This window comes from Felis catus, chromosome D3 (genome assembly GCF_018350175.1).
Source record: "Felis catus isolate Fca126 chromosome D3, F.catus_Fca126_mat1.0, whole genome shotgun sequence".
NCBI classification, from domain to species: domain Eukaryota; kingdom Metazoa; phylum Chordata; class Mammalia; order Carnivora; family Felidae; genus Felis; species Felis catus.
Window position 1 is genome coordinate 76,176,075 of NC_058379.1, and position 22,646 is coordinate 76,198,720.

Consider the following 22,646-nt stretch of genomic DNA (forward strand, 5'->3'; position numbering starts at 1 on the left):
CCTTAGCAAACGAGGGGTTTCAGATACCCTAGCAAGAGCTCCTGAGCTGCAGTTTTCTGTAACATCTCCATAATAATATGTATTTGGCTGAAGCAGGCCCTCCGCATGACTGAAGCACAGGGAATGGCTGCAAGCCTAACCCGCCTTCACTAACCCAGAGAATTGCCTTCACTGTGGGACTCAGTCTACCTTGAAGCTAATCCCCCAAGAGCTCACGGAAACAGCCAACTATCTCTGCCTTGTACCTTTCTCTGGAAACACAATCTACCAATAGGAAAACCAATTTGAAAAAAAAAAAAAAAAAAAAAAAGCACATTACTCAAATTTCAGAGCTATTATCAGAGTGGGAAAATTATGAACTAAAATGGATGGCATGTTTCTTTCCTTGTATTACAAACTAAATTCCTCCTATTTAATAAGTTTGATTATTAATGAACTTGCATTAGTTTTGATTTAACAGAGAGCATGAATCAAATAGTTAACACCTTAATGATGTGATAATATTTATTAGCACAGTAAATCCTGAATATAGGAGATCTATGATTCTTCTAATACTTCCACTTTATGAACTGGCTTTAAAAACATCAAAGACATGCTCTTTTGAAGAACAAAGTTTTCGAGCTTGGACGAAAGATAAGGTAATCATTACAAATTCATTACGGATCCATCAGAGATTTTTTAATCCATTTAAATCCAAGTAAAGGAGATCAGATTCTGATCTTACATTATTTCTACATTTTTAGAACAACTTTTCACTCACAAATTCAAGGTTACAATGGCATTAAAAATATCCACAGGAAAAGACTGGCATGAGATAGAAGAATATGATTAATTGCTGTTGCATTAGAGTGATTTTTTTCCCTCTATTTTTCAAATTTCCAAGAGCAGGGTTACGTCATTTTCATGGTAAAAATTATAAATTAAGAAAGAATTCAAGATTACAAAACAGCTGACTTTATAAAGTAATTCTTCAAACAAACGGGCAGAAAGAAGGCATTCAAGCAAAATAAAGAAGATGCTCCATGTAAAGTTTCACCAGGTCCTGGGACAGCTTTAGAGATGAAGCCCATTGTTAGTATTTCCCGGCATCACAGTCCTTGGGGACGGGAAGCAGTGAGAGCCCCCTTTCCTGTGACACTGCAGATCCTCACCAGGCAAGTATGACCCATGCTGGATTTCTACAGGTTTATTAGCCTTGTGTGCCTGGGGAATCTTAACGCACTTTTGGAATCTGTACGCGATTTGGTTTTATGGTGAGAAAAGTGAGGTTCACACGTAAGTACCACAATGACCAGTTAATGGGGACATCACCATTAATTGCTGAAAAAGCAGCCATTATAGGTGACCATCCTGCCTCATTACTGGCCTTCTGTAACCCATGGGCTTAGAGAAAGGTTAGGTAACAGTTCCTTTTCAAATTATATTTCCTTCAGTCAAGTCTGTTCACTTAAAAAACAAGACAACTATATGCACAAGACTGTAAACAGATCTCATTCACACTGACAGCCCGCAGAGGGGACTCTCCATTAATCACCCATGCAGGTTTTTTGAGCAATAAACCCCAAATCGGTATTTAAAATATGTGTGCATCTATTAAGATAAATTTTTAAAACTTAGTTTTTAAATAGCCCAGTGGACATTCCAAACCGGTAACTTTACCCAGGGAGGGGGGATATAAATGCTTCCTGTATTAGGATATAAAAATAGAAAACCCCAATAAGGATTTCAGACTCTGTTCCTCAAGAAATCACACAATTTGTGCCCAAAGGCGGTACAGATACCAATGTAACTTTCTTCCCTGATCTCTGAATACATCTCCTCCACAATGGAGGTATCTGGGGGTTGGGCATTTGCCTAATCCCACGGGGTCCTCTGGCTGGGGTCACAGCTGCTGGCTGGTGAAGAAGGATTTAGTCTCCCTGCAGACAGGATTTACACAGAGCGGACAACTCAGAGTCAACTGCTTGGAGCACAGCTCGTTTGACTGGATGTGTGACAGCACCAAATCGGCCAGGGCCTGGAAGACGGGCGACAAGAAGCAAAGATTCCTCAGAAGCATCAAGTCTGCTCTCTCCCCACGCGCCTCCCTCCCCCTCCCATCTGCCCAGATAATCACTATGGCTGGGGGTTTCTTTTCGTCTGAATTATGGCTACTTTGAACTGGATTCTATAACATCTTCGTTTCCTAAGGATCCTCGGCTTAGACAAAAGTTAAGATAGAGATTTTAGAGAAGAAAATCCTCTTACCCCACCTGCTAAATCTGGTCTCTGAAAGGCAGATCTTAAATCAGACATAGTTATAGGTGGGTAGAAAATAAGAAAATCGGGGCTATCTAAACGAAAAAGGAGCAAGAGCATAAGGAATTCGATTTTATTTTTGTAATTAATTGGAACTCAAAATGTTCTAATATGTGAGAAAACCAATATTCTGTAAGAGCTTCTCAGAGGATTACTCTCCGATATGTTCTACGAAAATGGTTGCAACAGTATAGATACCTTGGAGAACAATGGATTTCCATTAAGAGACTCTGCTCTTCTGATGTTTTCAACTCCACACTGAATCAAATGGGAAAAAGAGGGAAAACCACATACGCATTTTATTTTCCTTTTTTTTTTTTTTAAAGAAACCGCTACAAAAAAGTAAACAGACATAGATACATACACAACTTAAAGTCCTACTTCCAAAGTGGTCCCAGACTGCTCAGAAATGAAAACAGCCACGGGACCAGACACAGATGTTGATTTTCACCTCTGTTATCATAAAATTGCTCTCAGTTTCTATTCTTCCCCCACCCTATTACCTTCCCATAAGTGCTTAGTTTCCAAACCGTTTTCGAGCTATGTTTGACAGAATTCTCAAGTCATTCAAATCTGCTTACCATTCTTTTTTTTAAATCTACCTTTCTAATGCGTACTTTTACAGACTCTACCTAAGCAGAATGTTGCTTTAATTAAATAAATCTTTATGCCTGTTTTGATTCCAATTGCCAAAAGAGGTAAATTAATTTAATGTCTGGTGAACCTAGATGGGATCCAATGCAGCGTTGGGTTTTTAAATATATTCTTACACAGAAAAATCCAAAATAAAACCTGAGGACTGTTTCACTATCATCCTTGCTTCCCTCCCCCCAAATACCCAGTTGATTATCTCCCAAATAATTAAGAAACATCTAATTATTGTTCACTCAGGTAGTCAAAATCTTCTTTCTAAAATGCAGATGGCTTTTTTGTTGCTTTATCGTTTAAGTGAACTTCAACCGACAAGGGAAAAAGGTGAGATCAGCCAGCACATAGTTCTCAACTTAAAAAGAGACTGTATTCTAAAACTTCATGTAGAAGTCAGTAATGGCAGAATAACCAACACTGGCAGTGGTCTTTAACACTGTTCATGCGACAGTTACAGGATACAACTCTGTAGGGCAACCCAGTAAAATATCTATCACCATTTAAATTCCATTTCTAGGAATTTTATCTAAGAAAATAATTGGAAAAGTAAAAAGGAAATGATGTTTATTACAGAGCAGTTTAGGAAAGTACAAAGTTGGAAACATACTGACGCATACTGATCAAGGATTTGTTAAAAATAATTATACAGATCTAACTACATTTATTGACTTGGGTCTGTAACATATTTTTAAGAAAAAAAAAGATTACAAAACAGTATGAATAAAATACCATTTTTGTTAAACATGTAGGAGAATACCATTTTTCTTAAAGTACACATACATTTAGAGAAAAAAGGGGACTTAATTTTATTAAAATATTAACCTACTGTCTCTCAGGGGTAAGATTCTGAGGGAGCTCTACTCTCAATGTGATGCTCCTCTAAATTGTCTGGGTTCTTTACTATTTTTATTATCGATAAGCAGTAATTTCATCTTGGGGGAAAAATTCAAACTACTTTTTAAAGAAAGTTGTTTTAAATTTTTTTTTAATGTTTATTTATTTTTGACAGAGAGAGAGAGACAGAGCATGAACGGGAGAGGGGCAGAGAGAGAGGGAGACACAGAACCCGAAGCAGGCTCCAGGCTCTGAGCTGTCAGCACAGAGCCTGACGCGGGGCTCGAACTCATGGACCGTGAGATCATGACCTGAGCCGAAGTCGGACGCTTAACCGACTGAGCCACTTAAAGACAGGCGCCCTTAAAGAAAGTTGTTTTAAACACAGCATATTCTCCCATCAAAACAATGAAGTAAACTGTAGCTAGATGGTCTTCTTTATTCTATGGATAATCTATTCATCACTAATAATCCATTTGATTACTAAGGAATAATCTCGGTTTAGTAATGTTAACAACTGTGAACTATCATGCAATACAAAAACTTATTTTCCGAACACACTGGTACAAACTATATTTGCACGTAAGTCTCTTTAGGAAGCTCACGACCAGCCAAGGTCACGGTGGGATACAGAAGGCACCATTACATGACGTCCACAGACAATGCTGCAACCACTTTCCCATCATTTCTGTATCAGAACTACTGACACCCTCCAACTTCCTCAACATTTGATGACCAGCGTGCATAAACAGAACCCCGTGGGGTTACGTGCCGGCTAAAGCTCTCTCCAAGCCGCTCGCACCCTGTCCCGTGCATGCCACCCATTCTCGGTCCCGGAGAGAGTGAGGTAGCCTCTGAGGCCAGGCCTCCATCGAGCATGCATGGGGACGACCAGGGCAGGGAATTCTGGCAGAAGATGGGGCAGCGGGCGAGGGCTTCTGGGGTCTCAGAGTTTCCACAGTCCCCATAGAAACAATGCTATACACTGGATTCCGGTTTCGGGCCGGCCCCCCGAAGTCATGAGATGGGGCAACAGTAAGTTCGTCGCCACTGTGAATGAGAACTCACATCCGTCTTACATCATAAGAGACTAAGGACGGTAGGCTTTATTTCAATAATCAGATTGATCACAACACAGTAGCAAACGGCTGAGTGTATCAAAGAAGTCAAGGAAATTACAACACACTCTGCCTCAGTGTTCATTCAACGGTCTTCTCCTAAATGACAAAATCCAACAAGAAACCGTGTAAAACCCCAAGTAGAGGGCACTATTAGGCCCAGAGGAATGCTAACACAATACAATTCTTTTCCTCCAAACTGGTGAGAAGTCCAATTATTCTGTCTTAAGAAAATGTAGCTTTAGTACTTGCAGGTGATATACAGTGTCTCCAACTAGATAAAATGATGTTGCTCCCGGTCACGGCTCGGCACCTGGGTTCACAAAGGCACAAAAGTGCTTCCTCTCTGCTGACGTGGAATTAACTCAATGTGTTCAGACGAACTCAATTTAAATGCTATTTGGAACAATGAGGCCACGGTACAGGCAAACATATCTATCAAAGAACATACTATTTTATCCCTTCAAAATCTTTTTCTAATTCCAGTATGGTTAACATACAGTGTTATATTCGTTTCGGGTTTACAGTACAGTGACTCAACAATTCTATGTGTGCCCCAGTGCTCAAGATGAGCCTGTACTCTTCAGTCCCCTTCCCTTACTTGGCTCACCGCCCACCCACGTGCTCTCCGATAACAACCGGACGGTATTTTTGAATGATGCAATTATATCATTGCAGAGAAAGTTTCCTTCCAAAACAAATCACAACTTACGAATGGAACCAATAATCACATTTACCTCATTAGCCAGAACTTGGGAGTACTCGATGTCCAGTTCGTACAGCGTTTCAATGTGATCGCTGGTAAACGCTATCGGGACCAAAAGAATGTTCTTCCTCCCCCTCTCACAAAGCCCTTTGATAGTCTCGTCTGTTTGAGGGCCCAGCCAGGGCATCGGACCAACCTGTGAGAAAGGAGAATGAACACACACAGGGACCCCTTTCTGCCCCGTGTCTGTGACACGCCACAGCCCACCGCCCTGGACGCACACCCGCACGCTGCTGAGAGTGAGGGCCACGCTTGACATTCGCATTAGTGGGCTTTGCTATTTCTCTGTTAAGCTCGAATCCTTCTAGAAGTTGGCATAATATAAATAAATAGCAATTTCTGCCATTACAACTAAAAACAAATAATACATTAAATCAATGAAATTCAACTGGTTGCTTGACTTCCCCTCCATTTGACCTGCCTGCAGAGTTCCTTCTGCTCATGGTGAACCACCAGGTGATAGAACATTCTGCGTATATGAAAGAGCCAGATCTAATCATTTCATAACTAAGTCCTAAAATAGATGTCCTCAGAAAAGCTGACTGTAAACATATGGAAGCCACCTACCTTGGACTGCCAAACCAGTCGGTAGGGGTTGGAGTAACCCAGCTTATCCATGACTCTCTGCACAGTGGCGCCCACCTCCTGAGGATAGGGATCCCCTCTGTTGACCACCTGCAGCAGAGACACATGGGTGTTCAGTCGCCAACACTGTGAGGGGGTCCAAGAGCCTTGGACTGTGCGGTGTGACCGTGTAAGCCGGGGACCTTCCCCACTGTCTTCTGCACTCAACTGCCAAACTTCCTCGGGTCTATTGCCTCATGGGCCAAAGGAGAACACCGCATTCACTCCTCTCTAAGTAGCTAGGAATATGTCAAATCCTATGTTCTCTGTTATTCGTAGGAGATTGATGTCTAATGAGGGAGGATGGGTCTTTCGGTTTCCCCATCTGAAATACGGAAAGCGGGAATCGAGAATATTGTGTGGACGGCATCTGGACCTGTGGAATCCACGGCACCAGCTTCACAGAAGGGGCAAATGCTGGTGGAGTAAGACAGAAGAGAGAAGCAGCTCATGGGTTCACACACCAGGCTCCTCGAGAATATGACCTATACCTTCAAATTCCTTTTTTCCCACTTTCCCCACAGCAACGGACTGCAAGGGAAATGCTTTGTGCACAGCAAACGTCTGATAACTGGTCCTGACACAACAGCTTGTTAATACTTTTGAAAATGTTCAATAGGAATTTTATTTTTACTGCTTTAACATTTAGCTGTGCACTGACTCCACAACCCCTTATGCTGCTTTATTTAATAATACTTATTATATACTATCTAACTAAATATTATTTATTCCCACAATACTTATTACCTTCTGACATAACATACTATTTTTTTTTCTGTAATATGGTTATTATCTGTCCCCCACCCCCACTCTCTGGGGACAAAGATTTTTGTCTATTTTGTTCATTCCCATATCCTACGACAATGGATAGACAGTGGATAAAACAGTACTTAGAATACAGTCGATAGAACAGTGCTCAATACTGTTGAAGTGAAATCTGGATAAACTATTTTATGATATTACCAAAAGTTAGTTAAAAAGCCATTAGCATTAGAAACCTAAATGTAGAATGAATGAGGGAAATATAAAGTCGCCATTAGAACAACATAGAAATAATCACTATAGGCAAGATCTATTGAAGGATGCTAAAATTAGTGAGCAAAGGTCTAGGAAAAAGAAAGCATTTGCCTAGTCTCAAATTATCTCACCTAAGATATTTTAAATTACAGAGAGAAAAACAGTAACTTTACTATGTACAAACCCAGCAGGTACCACCTCAGACAAATGGCCAAGGATCACATCACCAGTAGTAAGACGGGTTATTATCATGTGTCCAAATACAATGCACTGAGAAGGACCAATCAGCATGGAGTGTTCTTCCCCGTCTACATAACCTCAATCTAATCATGAGAAAATGCCAGACGTGGGAATGCAAACTAGTGCAGCCACTCCGGAAAACAGTATGGAAGTTCCTCAAAAAACTAAAAATAGAACTACCCTATGACCCAGCAATCGCACTACTAGGCATTTATCCACGGGATACAGGTGTGCTGTTTCAAAGGGACACATGCACCCCCATGTTTATAGCAGCACTATCGACAATAGCCAAAGTATGGAAAGAGCCCAAATGTCCATCGATGGATGAGTGGATAAAGAAGATGTGGTATATATATACAATGGAGTATTAGTCGGCAATCAAAAAGAATGAAATCTTGCCATTTGCAACTAAGTGCTTGGAACTAGAGGGTATTATGCTAAGTGAAATTAGAGAAAGACAAAAATCTCATATGAGGACTTTAAGATACAAAACAGATGAACACAAGGGAATGGAAGCAAAAATAATATAAAAACAGGAAGGGGGACAAAAACATAAGAGACTCTTAAATATGGAGAACAAACAGAGGGTTACTGGAGGGGTTTGGGGGGGGATGGGCTAAATGGGGAAAGGGCACTAAGGAATCTACTCCTGAAATCATTGTTGCACTATATGCTAACTAATTTGGATGTAAATTATAAAAAAAAAAAATTAAAAGGAAAAAAAAAAAATGCCAGACATATCCAGATGCAAAATAACTGACATTCCACTAAGTCATTCTTCAAAAATATCAAGGTCACAAAAGACAAGAAAAGCGTAAAGACTGTCAGGGACTGGGGGCTCCCGAGGAGACATAACAACATGACACGATGTTGAAGCCTGAGAAAGCCTGGCCCCTGGCTCACAGCACTGCACCACCGTTAGGGTCCCAGGCTGGGTCACCGAACTGCGGTTGTGCAGATGCCGGCATGAGGAGACGCAAAGGGAAGGGTGTATGTGTGTGTATATGTATGTATACATGTATATACGTGTGCGTATATGTATATATATACGTATATACATATACACACGAACCCTCTGTACTATTTTTCAACTTTTCTGTAAGTCCAAAATTACTTCCAAATAGTAAGTCTTTGAAAAGTCATCAAGAAGGAAGGGTGAGCAGCAGCAAGTACAGGGGAAAAGAGAAGCCTGCTAGAACAGTCTGCTTCCTTGACAGTCCCCATCTTCCCCACCCTCCCTCATCCTCGCGACTTCATGGCACAGCCCGTCCCACACGGGAGCCCGCGCGGCAGAGAAGCCTGGCAACAGGGTGCCCGGCCCCGGAGGGAAGGATGGGGGAGTGACTGAGGGAAGGGAAGGCAGCACCTGGAATTGTTCACGTGCAAAAACGTGCTTCCTTCCCCCCCCCCCCACCTCACCCCCTCCAGCCCAAGAGCTTCCCTCTGGCACGTCAGACACGGCCTCATCACACCTAGGACAGTTGTGAAAAGGATGCGGGCCGCGCGGCCGCAGGGGCATGCGAAGAGGCTTTGCGTGATACCAGAAGAGAGAGTATGAACTTGTTAGAGTAAAACAGGCAGGCTTCCAGAAGGGAGGAACATACTCCCGAGCCTCCTCCAGCTGCACCGGCACCTGCTCCGTTGAACGCAGGAGCGGGAGAGCTGTCAGGGCTCGACCCCCGTGACCACCAGGTGGCAGTAAAGACCGATTAGAGGGGTGGCCCCAGGCACTGGGGTTAACCCCATTAACTCTGGAGTTAAACCCTTAACACCTACGAAGACGTAATTCTTCGCCTCTCTGGCTTTGAAAGCAATGTGCTTAGGGCACAGTGATAGTTCTGAGCTGATGAAACTGGCCGCTCCTTCCACGCACATCTCTATACCTGCAGCGCACTGGCTCCATCGTTCTCGTTGGCAAACGGGCGACAGCTCAGGCACACAGGCGGTATTTTCGAGAACACCCAGCGCAGCGTGATAAACTGGGGAATAACCAGATGACCACTCGATACACGCCATACTCCCTCACTAAAACGTGGGCTCTGGTCTCAGCAAATTAGAAACTGTAATCATTTCCTGGAGTTCAAACAGCCCCTGTCAAGTCTTGACAAAAGAACAGGACGGAGTGTGAACGGAGGCTCTTCAGTGCAAGATACTGACTGAAAATCGGGTGCGCTCCTTCAACAGGGCAGGTAACAGCAGCCTTCCTCCACCTGCTCCACCTGTTCACGTACAGGAAAACTCCTCTACAACCCACCGCCAAGTTATCGTTTAAAGAGGTTTCATAAGACGATATTTATTCACAACATTATAATTTGAATTAATTATTATTGGGTTTCCAGGAATGAGTCTAGTTACATGTAGCACCTAGGTGAAGTCTGAGATTTTAGAACTCGTCCTTGCACTGGGCTCAGGATGTTCTGGAAGGCGGGTCCCGTTTACGCATTCAGAAATCCTCTACCGCTAGGTCATCCAACAAAACGTTCTTACTTACAGACATGGGCAGTGAGTGAGCAGAAAAGAGAATGACCACCTCACTCCTCTTCTCAGGTGGAAAGTGGTCCAGTTCTTTCACGATGTGGTCTGCAAAGCACTGCGGGAACAGCAAGAAAGGAGGGTCAGAAGGAGTTGGGAAGAAAGAAATGGAAGGAAAAGAAAATATTTTTAAAATGAGAGGTACAACAAGAAATTTCATGGCAACCCTCAAAACCTGGAACTCTCTTTTTAAAAAATTGCCAACAGTACAGTCTCCTCTTGCTGTGGTTCGTCATCAAAATGGCTCATAACGGTTTCAGGGGCCTAGGGAATTTGATGGGAAACTTCTAAAGCTCGCTAATGGCTCACTGAAAATGAACGCTCTGGATCTGCTTCCCCTCGGGAGGAACAGGGCACACTTCCAGATGGAAAGGAAACACAGATGGGAAGAAGTTGTTTTAAGATCTCTCATTTGCTCGGTTAGCAGGAAAACAGCTTACGGGGTCTTTCTAAATCTTCCTTAGTTTGGCTTTCAGGCCTATCACATTAAAACACATTAGACAGAAATAGTAGAGGAATAAGAAAATACTATTCTATTTTTATGACCTTTTCCTTCTGAGCCCAGCATCCTCGCTAAGTCAATCTTCATAACAACCTTCATAACAACAGACGAGAGGTTGTACAACTCTCATTAAATTCACAGAGGGGGGAAGAGGCGGCCGACGTGGGGGCCCATTCAGTCACATCTGCGGGACCTGGGCTACAAGGCAGGCCCGCCTCCGCCTCCAAATCTCTGTCCACCAGACCAGTTAATTCCCTCCGTCTAGTTGGCTCTTTCCGATTTACATCAATAGGTGCTGAAATACCCGATCTGAAGAGGCTTTCTTTCATCTCGCGCTTTAATCATTCCTTGTCATTTAACTCATAAAGCAAATGCTACAAAGGACATTAATGGGTCAATTGACAAAACTGGAATATGAGTGCAGATTAGATAAATTTAAGTATCAATGTTAAACTTACTGAGGCTGAATATTGTGTCACAGTTACAGAAGAGACTATTCCTGCTATTTCGATGGAAAGGGTGATTTTATAGATACAAGTTACTCTCAAAAGGTTCGGGGGAAAAAAACACGTATATATGCACACACATGCACACACACAGAGGATGCAAATGCTGGCGAGTGGAATAAGTGCTAATAATACGTGAATCTAGGCAAAGAGTAGAGTTCTGTACTATACTTAGTCTTGTAACTTTTCTGCATGTGTAAACTGATTTCCAAATACAACGGTTTTTAAAAAAGTATAAAGGACGATTTACCAGGACCACGTACATTTGCCTGTGTTGGTATTTTGACATATCAGTGGCTAATACCATAAGAAGGGCAAATAAATTCCCTAATCAATACTGAGATACTATTAACCTTCCCAAACACTCAAAATTTGGTAAATAAATGCGCTAAGGTACAAGAAGGTGCCTAGAGAGTTTCCTTTTCAAAATTTATAATTTATCTACAGAGTAAATGTAGTAAGATTAGACATACACAAAACCAGTGGTTTTTGCAATGTTTGGACACTAAGGACGTTCAGAAAGGATCATGTTTAGAGGGACAGTGGCCTAGGTAAGGAGGCCCACTGTCAAGTTTACATAGGAGACTAGAATATATGTTTACTCCAATTACCCCAGCAGCTAGAAAAACAGCAATATTAGAGATAACAGTAGTAAAAAGACTGCTTCGAGTAATTACTACCCATAACAGGTAAGAGTATTTTTAGTGTTAGGTTTTAACTTTATTTTTAGTTTCCAATTAGTTGAGGCTTTGACTTTTTTTAAAGTTTCTGCTGGGTAGCAAATCTCCTTGTGTCATTTACATAATGTTAAGAATCAAGCCTATCTATAAACTTCCACTTCCCAAAAATTTTAGTATTTTTCCTTCTCTCAGCTCACAGAACTACAAGTAGAAACACAATTTGTTACGGCTTACAACAGACGCTAACACCGTCAAAACTGAGGAGCCATGGGCCAGCCGAAGTGCTACTTAAATCATCCCAAATCCATCTGTGGTATTTTCGATGTGCGATCTCTCTGCAGAATGAAAGAGGCAGGCGGCTCTCAGAGCCTTCAATCACACCATCTAGGAGGGCAGATAAATACCTCTAAAATTCCCTTTCATTTTGTGAAGGGAGACTTCCTCAGTTAAGAGACCTTTCCATCTTTCTCCTTCCCCCCTTTTCAAAGGGCTGAATTTTAATGCAAATCTAATTACTCACTCGATCAGGGCAGGCAGATGCTGTGCAGATCCCTCCGTTCTCTGCTACCACATGTCGGTGCTGACCTGAAACCCCTCATTCCCACCCACAGGCCTCCGGGAGCAAAACAGTCAGAGCACACCGGGCTCTCTGGACCCAGCAGTACAGCAAAGGGCACTGAGACCACAACCACACCTCTCTCTAAGGGAAGGCACCTTCTTTTCATTTGCACTTAACACTGTTTTTCAACCTAAGTGTTAACCCCTGACATCACCTCGGCGCCCAAGGAACCTGGCCTGCTCCAGGGGAAGAGCAGGCCTGCTTTTAAACAATGTCTGGCACCATCTAGTGGTAGAGATTTTAAGCGACTCCAGGCTTTTAAAAAAGATGTTAACCTGGGATCTTTCCACAGAATGTCCACAGAGTGAAATAGACTGGAGGAAACCCGAATCACTTAATATGTCTCCTACCTAAACTAACTCACAGGCAGAAGCCTCCTTGGACAGAAAAAAACTATATTTGTGCGTTTTAGGGTAATTACCAATACTACTCTCGTACAAGTGGCAAAAAAGGATATAATAACACCAATTCAAAGCTATTGGCTTCTGAGTTATAGTTTTAACTGATTCTCCAAAAATCAAGCACCTGTTGATGGAAATATAATTGTGTAGGCAAAATGTGAAATTTCTTCTAATACATGACTTTCTCAATTGAAATGTTAAATCTACTTTCCTGTCAGAATGTGTAGATTTAGTACCTTTAAAAATTTTTCAAACATTTTGTCATTTTAAAGGCTTTAGAAAATACAGGATCTCTTGGTCACCCCGTCATGTAAATTGACTGAAACACTTCGTATAACCTTTAATGTCCTGGTTATTGGGAAACACAAAACTCAGGACACAATTCTGCTACAGTTTGGAACTAACAGTGTTAATGTGAAGAAAGGAAAGACTCTAACCTTTAAACCTTTATAATTATTTTCTCTTGTCATAATAAATGAAGACTCTAATACTGTGTTTTAATCCCAGCACACCATTTAAGCAAAAGAACGGTAAGGCTCAGAGGGAGCCACAAACGAGGCAGGGACCAGAACCTGACCCACGCTGGAAGCTGGGCTGACGGAAGCTGCTGGCAGGGGCTGGCTTACCTGAATGAGGAGGGGGTGTGTGGGCCACCTGTCAATTGTGCTCCACTTCATCGCAGGCCTCCTTCCCATTTCACTATAGTATCTGTAAATGGCATTTAAGCTGCTGCCTGAAATATACAGGGGACCACGTAGTAGATGTGCGTTGATTATAGTGAAAATAGAGAACAGACTAGGGAAGGCAGTAAGGTCAAGATAGGTAACTGCTTCTATACTGAATCAGTCTAATCACAATTATTTCAATGCTCTAAAATGCATATAGATTTAACTACCCTGCAAATGGAGATCACTAAAAAGCAATCAATTTCAATGGCTTTTCAAAGACCAGTGAGGCCATTTCTAGTGAGAAACACGACAGCAGAGTATTTATGAAATATGAGCAGTCGCTATTTGCAGAGACCAGTTATAACAACCAAAAGCATGCTAATTCCCCCACCCCACCCCGACACACACACACATATTATGAAGGTAATCAACCCCAGCAGAAAATGTAGGAGGTAGGGAAGAAAGGAAAAAAGAAACTGGCCATGACCCAGCATGCTAATACACTCATCATTTTACTCCAGCATAGTTCTTTCTAGTTACTTTCCTTTATAGCTATTTTGTTTCACGAAGTTGTCATTTTAGTATGTATGCAATTTTGTATCCCGAGTACTTGGGATATTTTTACTTAATATGATGTGATTCATATTTTCTACGTTACAATAAAAGCTTTACAGCCATCTTTTAAAGTGACTTGAGTTCTTTTTTTTTTTTTTAAGTAGGTTCACACCCAGTGTGGAGCCCAATACAAGGCTTGAACTCATGACCATGAGATTAAGACCTGGGCTGAGATCAAGAGTTGGACACTTAGTGGACTGAGCCACCCAGGTGCCCCTAAATAACTTGTTGATAAGAATACTAGCTTATTGAGAGCAGTCTGTTAAGGTTTATATGAGCATTCTTTATTTCTACCTGCTTCTACAAGATTTTCATCATTTCCCAGAGTTAAGTTAAATGGAGACCAAATCCTTACAAGTAATCTAACAAAACTTGTCTTTTTTAAAAAAAATTTTTTAGGGGCGCCTGGGTGGCGCAGTCAGTTAAGCGTCCGACTTCAGCCAGGTCACGATCTCGCGGTCCGTGAGTTCGAGCCCCACGTCAGGCTCTGGGCTGATGGCTCAGAGCCTGGAGCCTGTTTCCGATTCTGTGTCTCCCTCTCTCTGCCCCTCCCCTGTTCATGCTCTGTCTCTCTCTGTCCCAAAAATAAATAAAAAACGTTGAAAAAAAAATTAAAAAAAAATTTTTTAGTGTTTACTTATTTTTGAGGCAGAGAGAGAGACACAGTGCGAGTGGGGGAGGGGCATAGAGAGAGAGAGAAGACACAGAATCCGAAGCAGGCTCCAGACTCTGAGCTGTCAGCACAGAGCCCGACGTGGGGCTCAAACTCACAGACCGTGAGATCATGACCTGAGCCGAAGTCGGACATTTAACCGCCTGAGCCACCCAGGCACCCCAAAACTTGTCTTTTTAACCAAGAGGTCAAAATCACAAAAACTCAAAGACTGAAGGAAGGCAGGTGGTACGCACACAATTCAACATTTTCTTGGCCTAGTGGAGCTGGCGCTGGGGCTAAGGCTAATCCTATGCAACTCACCCTAACACAGAGCCTCTTCCTCAATCTTAACATAGGGCAAATGTTCCAAAGCGTTTCCTTGCTTCCCAATACCCATCCTCTGGTTTCTGTTAACTACGAGGACTGTGAATCTGATATGTCTCCATGTTAAAATACCAGCCGGTAGGGTGCCTGGGTGGCTCAATCGGGTTAAGTGTCGGCCTCTTGATTTCGCCTCAGGTCATGATCCCAGGGGTCGTGGGATCAAGTCCCAAGTCAGGCTCCATGCTGAGCATGGAGTCTGCTTAAGATTCTCTCTCTCCTTCTTCCTCCGCCCCTCCCCTGCTCACACTCTTCCTCTCTCTCAAAATAAATAAAAACATAAAAAATAAGAGTAAAATAAAATAAAATAAAATAAAATAAAATAAAATACTGGCCAGGTTACAGCCATATTTAAATCAAATGTACACTTAGCCTAAAACTTAATTTTCAGAAAGATAAATGAGCTCCATTCTGGAATACAGCAAGTCAGATAAATCCAAATTGAGTCTGCTGCAGGCTCAAAAACAATCTCTCCAGGGGCGCCTGGGTGGCGCAGTCGGTTGGGCGTCCGACTTCAGCCAGGTCACGATCTCGCGGTCCGTGAGTTCGAGCCCCGCGTCCGGCTCTGGGCTGATGGCTCAGAGCCTGGAGCCTGTTTCCCATTCTGTGTCTCCCTCTCTCTCTCTGCCCCTCCCCCATTCATGCTCTGTCTCTCTCTGTCCCAAAAATAAAAATAAACGTTGAAAAAAAAAATTTAAAAAAAAAAACAAAAAAACAAAAAAAACAATCTCTCCAGAAATCGTGGAGAAGTCACCATCACATTCATACTGCAGGCCACATTTTACAGGTGAATATCATTTTCAAGACTTCTGAAGCCACAAAAGGACTTCTGGAAGCCACGTTAGTTCTTCAGGGCCACTCAGAAACATTTGATAAACTAGCAGAAGTAGTAATTAAGTGGAAAACAGAACCAAAACAATTGTATGTGATTGATACATAGCCTATACTGGCTGTGCCCCAACAGTGTGTGTGTCTAAATGACACAACGGGTAAACAACACTCTCGTGGTCTCAAAGAATGGATGTGCTTTCTAAAAGCTTTCGCATCTCAGAAGTGAAATGTACCTGCCCTCTCACCAGAGATATACCAGTAAAACTCACCAACACCTGAAACATACTGGTAGAGTCAGCTGTGAAATGAAACCCGTAGTCAATCCTCTGTCATACAAATTATCATCTTCTTAACTTGTCTGATTTTTAGAGCAGACATCTACATTTGAGGTATATTTTTTAAAGCAACGCAAAAGTATGCTTAGAAATTTATAAAATCTGATTCATTATCCAATAACATGTTACCAGACATTTTAAGTTGTAGAGGTATATTCCCAAAAGAAGTCACAACTCAAACTCCTGAGGGTATCTGAAAACTCAGGCATTTTCATAGGGGCTCTGAACAAACATTTAAGGCACACAACAGCTTTTGAATATTTCCTCCAACGGCCTTTTGTTTTTCTTTACAGTTATAGAAATAAGATGCACCAACATCCAAAAGCAATCTGGGAGTAAAAACATGCTGATCCCAATCCTTGAAACAGAATGCAAACAAATGTATTCGTGGGCAACAGTAAGAAGCTTTACCTATTACCAGTGATACAGAGAAGAGAACACATGATTATTTTCTCCAGCTCCAGCTAAATACATAGTAAGCAACACACGGTAATATTTTCCAAAGTTCAGAACGCGGAGAGAAGTTTACAAAGGGCACCTCGAGCTGGGCTTTGGTTTAACCAGCAAGTCAGCCCACAAATGAAGCTGAACACAAACACGCACCAATATCTCTAGTGCTACCTGGGCACCTCCACTTTCAAAATGGAAGCAGCCATCACCTTTGTTACGTTAATAAGAATACTAGGGTTGCCATCAAAGTAAGGTTTATTACGCAAACATAGAAAGTGGCTTAAGGTTCATCACTGATCCATTACACAACTGCACTGAAGGACCAGCAGCAGACCGCCTTCCACCCACCGTTTGTAATTCCCGGCCGACTGGCCCATAACTCAGGGGACAGATGAACCATGAGATTTCAAATGGACTGACCTGAACTCTCGTGTTTAAAGCAGACGGGCTGGATTTGCCATTCAAATTGAAAATGATTTATCCTTTCCTTCCGCACCCAGGTCCCCCGGCTACCACTGCCGGGGCCATCCCTACCCACCGTCCCGCTGCCAAGGGGAAGGCTCACCTGTGGTCGAGCAGCTGTACTGTGGATACTGCGTGAAGGCAATAGCCCTTTCGATCCCGTCCCTCTCCATCTCTTCAATTGCTTCTTCTGTTAAAGGATGGACATACCGGAATCCAATATAGTATTTGTGAGGGGCTATTAGAAAGCATGTGTGGAGAGGAGAAAGTATTAATCTTTATATAGATTCCTTGGAGTCGCCAAACATAATGCAAAGCCCGGAACAAAGAACAGTTAACCTAATTTCCTCTGAGGCTGATAATGTGGGTAAGTTTAGAATATTCCTTGGATCTTATCCAGTCTTCAGCTAGTGCGTGGACTTTTAATCACTATTTTCTGGGATCAACTCCCCCACCCCCCATCCCGCCACACACACACCCCTTTACTTAATTAGCACGGCAGTTTTTAAAATTCAAGCTTCTGTTCCTTACTCTCTGCTCTTGGCTGAGATAAGAGAGACTCAAAGGAAGGAAGAACTAACACTTATTCCTGAGGTTCAGCCTCCTCTTACATACCAGACACTGATGGAGGCTTTGCTTGTATTTTTTCTTTCACTTACACCCCATTTTTCAGATAAGGAAACTGAAACTCTCAGGGGTTCATGAACCTATCCAAAGTCACACCTCACAGGTGGTTGAGCTGAAATTTAATGTGTGTCTCCCCAACTCCAGAGCCTACCCCCTTCCATGCCCCCCAGCCTGTTTCCACCACCCACGGTTCCCTCCTCCTGTTCCCAGTTAAGCTCTGGGATACCCAACAGAAATGCGTGGATAACAAATGACTGAAATGATTCTCCTCATTTAATAGATTAAGGAAACCCAACAACAAAGCTTAAACTGGAGGCACTGAGGGGGCGCCTGGGTGGCTCAGTCGGTTAAGCATCTGACTCTGGATTTTGGCTCAGGTCATGATCTTGTGGTTGGTTCATGAGATGGAGCCCCATGTTGGGCTCTGGGCCGACAGCAGAGACTGCTTGGGATTCTCTCTCTCGCTCTCTCTCTCTCTCTCTCTCTCTCTCTTTCTCTCTCTCTCCCTTCTGCACCTGCACTCACTATTGCTCTCTCTCTCTTTCAAAATAAATACATAAACATTTTTTTTTTAACTGGGTTAAAAAACCTGGGTGGCTCAGTCAGTTAAGTATCTGACACTTGGTTTCAGCTCAGGTCATGATCTCAGGCTCGTGAGTTTGAGCCCTGCATGGAGCTCTGCACTGACAGCATGGAGACTGCTTGGGATTTTCTCTCTTCGTCTCTCTGCCCCACCCCTGCTCACATGCTCACTTTCTCTCTCTCAAAATAAATATTTTGAAACACACACACACACACACACACACACACACACACAATTGGGGGCACTGCTTCAGATTTGAAATAAATGTTCCGAGCACATAAACAGCCCAACTCAGTGCACAGCTTTGCACTCCTTCCCCATGTGTTCTTACAAACACCTTCTCCTGTCCCTCCTTTGTCCTTCTCCATCTTTTTGTCCTGTATCTTAAAAGTATCCACCACATGGGGTTCCTGGGTGGCTCAGTCGGTTAAGTGTCCGACCTCAGCTCAGGTCATGATCTCACGGTTCGTAGGTTCGAGCCCCACATAGAGCTGACAGCTCGGAGCCCAGAGCCTGCTTCAGATTCTCTCTCCCTCTCTGCCCCTCCCCTGTTCACGCTCTCTCTCTCTCTCTCTCTCTCTCTCTCTCTCAAGAATAAACATTAAAAAAAAATTTTTTTTTAAGTACCCACCACCACACAATTTCTTAGGCATTTATAAAATCATAAAACTGAAAGTTTCCTCACATTACCTGTCATTTCATAGGATAACGCCCAACTCACACTCGGAGAGGATACTGAGAATACACTACATAAACATGAAATAACAGAACCAACACGATGCTACTGTCCAAGCATTAGCAGCGGCTGCCACTAAGTACAGGACACTAAACTGCCCCAAGAAGGAAAAGAGAAACATTCCGGTTGAAGTGAAGGAAGAGAGAACCGCCCATTGTTCACCTATCTGCATAAAACATTCCACAGTGACTGGACACGGGGAACCGGCAGCCGATGGCGCAAGTGCCCAAGGACGGGAGCAGACGGCGGGAGGGAGAAGCACGTGCGCACACGGAAGGACGGCTGGCCCAACATTCTCTGGCTGGGCACCGCAAAAAGAGGAAGGAAGGGGTATAAGCAGAATCATATTCAGCTGTCTGTCCTTTCTAGGCCACCAAGTTTACGTTCTGTTGCCTAAAATGGTGAACGGCAGTTGAAACACACCAGAGGGCACGACTCCGTAAGCAAACTCCAAATGAGAGCATTCAAGGACTATGTGGTTCATCCTAAAACTGCCAACGTTCACACTATCAAGCCCTTTTCTTTTGTTTTGTTTTGGTTTTTAATATTTATTTACTTTTGAGAGACAGAACGTGAGCACGGGAGGAACAGAGAGAGAGGGAGACACAGAATCTGAAACAGGCTCCAGGCTCTGAGCTGTCAGCACAGACAGCTGATGTGGGGCTTGAACTCACAAACCATGAGATCACAACCCGAGCTGAAGTCGGACGTTCAACCGACTGAGCCACCTAGGCACCCCATACCGAGCCCCTCTCTAAGGAGCTCTGGGGCATCTAAGCTGAGGCTGAAGTGGAATTTCCTTTCTAATCTGCTTTCAGATAATACTATTATTAGATTTCTACCATAAGATCCTCCAAGGCTACAGGCCAACCAGCTTCTGGCATTCTCTTTTCACCTTCCAAAAGCTGCAGCCTCAATGCCTGGGGCCTGGGAGTTCGTTGCAGACAAGAGAGGTGGAGGGGACACCCTTGCAGATAAAGGCAGGGTGGTGGCCTCACTTTGAAGTGAGGGTGAGTAAAATATTCTGGAAGGAACAGATAAGACTGGCTGAACTGTTCCACTGAAGATGGCCTGCACAAGCGGACTGTAGGCAAGGGGCATCGTGCTCCCTCTCTGACCGGGCCTGTCCCGAGGAAAGAACAAATGTGTCCCAAAGAGCCCTCGCCAGTTGGGATGGGTTTCACACCGCAGCCGGAGGTCACCGGCAGGAGCACAGGGACAGAAATAGCCTACGGATGTTGACCAATACAGCTGGCAGGGGGCGCATCTGCTCCGGTGAGACCAAAACACACGACTCACTGGCCCAGCCTAGTCCACCCTTGGGGCCACTGCCTAGCAAAGAGTCTTTGGTGAGACCCAGGAAAAGAAAAAAAAAAAAAAGAACTCAGAATTGGATTTTTGAACAGCGAAACTTCATTCATTTCCAGCCCATCAGTTTAGCTCCACAACAGTTCAAATGTCTGATTTGTGCGTGACTCTTTGAGAGAAAGGTGTGAAATATATAGCATAATGCTTTTTAATTTGTATCACATCACGAGCCCTATGCCCTGGATGAATAATACTAAACGCTCACAATTAAGGAATTTTTGTCACGTACGCTGCCCCAGGCTGATGCCTTTCGGGATTATCGTATTGAATATTCACAATGATCCCAGAAGTGGGGCTCTGTTACCACCCCCATTTTCAAGATGCTGCTTCGTGGGGTAAGTCATCTGCCTAAAGTCCTACAACCAGGACTGGGGAAGCCAGCCCCATCTGAAAAGAGCCACCCTCCTCCCCATCAAGCATCCTGTAAAGAACAGAGTTCTACAAAAAAAAAAAAAAAAAAAAAAAAAAAAAAAAGAACAGAGTTCTACAGGATAGCACGTACAGCTTCGTGAAAAGCGGTCAGATTCTACGTAACTAAACCATCATCTTTTGAATGTATTTTAGATTTACTTTTGTGAAATGATTACACTTCTCATCTATTTCCTTCTGTATTCCCTAAATTCCTATAATGTGGTGTAGCCACACGAAACCAGTTCCAAGTTATATTCCCTCATAAAACTGACCCTGTGAGTTAGTAGTAGTCAATTCTATGCAAAGCCAGTACAAGCTGCAATTTCTATACCAGCCACCAAGACACAACTACTTTCCTAAAAAATGAGAGCTTGAGGGGGGTCAGGGTGGCTCAGTCAGTTAAGCGTCCAACTCCTGATTTCGGCTCAGGTCATGATCTTGAGGTTCGTTGAGTTTGAGCCCCTCATTGTTCTTTGTGAGGACGGCGTGCAGCCTGCTTGGGAGTCTCTGTCTCTGCTCCTACCCCCCGCACGCATGTTCTCTCTCTCTGCCTCTCTTTCTCTCTCAAAACAGATAAAATAAACTTTTTTTAAAAATGAGAGCTTGAAACATTTCTGTCCATTATCATCACATTGTTTTGCCGAAAGAGAATCTTTCCCAATAGAAATAAACAAATAGACACAGTTTAAAAGTATACTTTAGGGGCGCCTGGGTGGCTCAGTCGGTTGAGCATCCGACTTCGGCTCAGGTCATGATCTCACAGGTCGTGAGTTCGAGCCCCACATCGGGCTCTGTGCTGACAGTTCAGAGCCTGGAGCCTGCTTCAGATTCTGTGTGTCTTTCTCTCTCTGCCCTCAACCCACTCACATTCTGTCTCCGTCTGTTTCAAAAGTAAACAAACATTAAAAATATTAAAAAAAAAAAGTATACTTTACAATTTTGTAGGAAAGTAGGAGAAGGGAGGAGGAAGAAGAAGGACAGGAACAGAGGAGAGGCAGAGAAGCCAGAAAGCGGGAAGGAAAAGCCACACCAAGGGGGTGAGGCACCTGGGTCTTTGTGACTGGCCTTCAGGTCCATCTGTGAAGTACACAGAATCTCTTCCTCGATAATGTGGGCGAGCCCCTGAAGGAGCCACAGTGCCACCCCTGATAATCTGGGTCTTCGGCACAAAGCTCCCCAAGGCAGTTTCCAAACCTTGAAGCCACCTCATTTTTCCTACATCTGCATTCTGTGCGACCACAGGCCCTCATACTCGTTGTACGTAGCATCTCTCTGGTAAGTCTTACGAGGTCTTCTCTCTGTCACTTAACAGAGGAGCCTGCAGCGGCGGTCCCTCCCACTGGCCCGGGAGCTCCTAAGTAGAAACCGCAGTTTTGAATACGAAAAGCGGTATCGAAGTGCCGAAGTATCGAGAAGCAGTACCGAGAAGCACTCAAGGTGCCACTGACGAATCAATGAGTGGACATTCTTGGGCCTCATTAAGCGCCACAGCCTTAACCCCACAGCCGGTGTGCCAAAGCTGTCAGGGGGCCACCTACCATGCAGGCGACAGCAATAATTTAACTTGCCTGCTCACAGGGTTCCAAACGTGAACCACAGAGGACGGCGATAGGTCGCAGGGCCACCGGTACCAGAGCCCTCTCAGGACCAGGCCCTGGACAAACTTCCAAGTTCTAGAGGAACTAAAAGTAGCCCCCTAGAGAATTTACTCTCTGCCTCAGTGAAAACTACCAGGAAGC

At 43.5% G+C, this 22,646-nt stretch overlaps 1 protein-coding gene across 2 annotated transcripts in view; it reads right to left on the reverse strand.

The window, feature by feature from the left end:
* Window positions 1–490: 490 nt before the first annotated feature.
* The window catches only part of FECH (ferrochelatase), a 37,453-nt gene continuing 15,297 nt past the window's right edge, over window positions 491–22,646 (reverse strand). The window contains exons 5-11 of one of the 2 annotated variants that reach the window (XM_006938940.4): window positions 17,286–17,420; window positions 13,412–13,518; window positions 10,037–10,135; window positions 6,232–6,339; window positions 5,636–5,800; window positions 2,497–2,556; window positions 491–2,017 (exon numbers count right to left, since the gene is read on the reverse strand). In XM_006938940.4, coding sequence (XP_006939002.1) covers window positions 1,883–2,017; window positions 2,497–2,556; window positions 5,636–5,800; window positions 6,232–6,339; window positions 10,037–10,135; window positions 13,412–13,518; window positions 17,286–17,420 — 809 coding nt within the window. In that variant the 3' untranslated portion in view covers window positions 491–1,882. Of the gene's footprint in view, window positions 2,018–2,496; window positions 2,557–4,860; window positions 5,212–5,635; window positions 5,801–6,231; window positions 6,340–10,036; window positions 10,136–13,411; window positions 13,519–17,285; window positions 17,421–22,646 lie in introns of those variants that run through there. The other variant, XM_006938941.4, reaches the window with a different exon arrangement.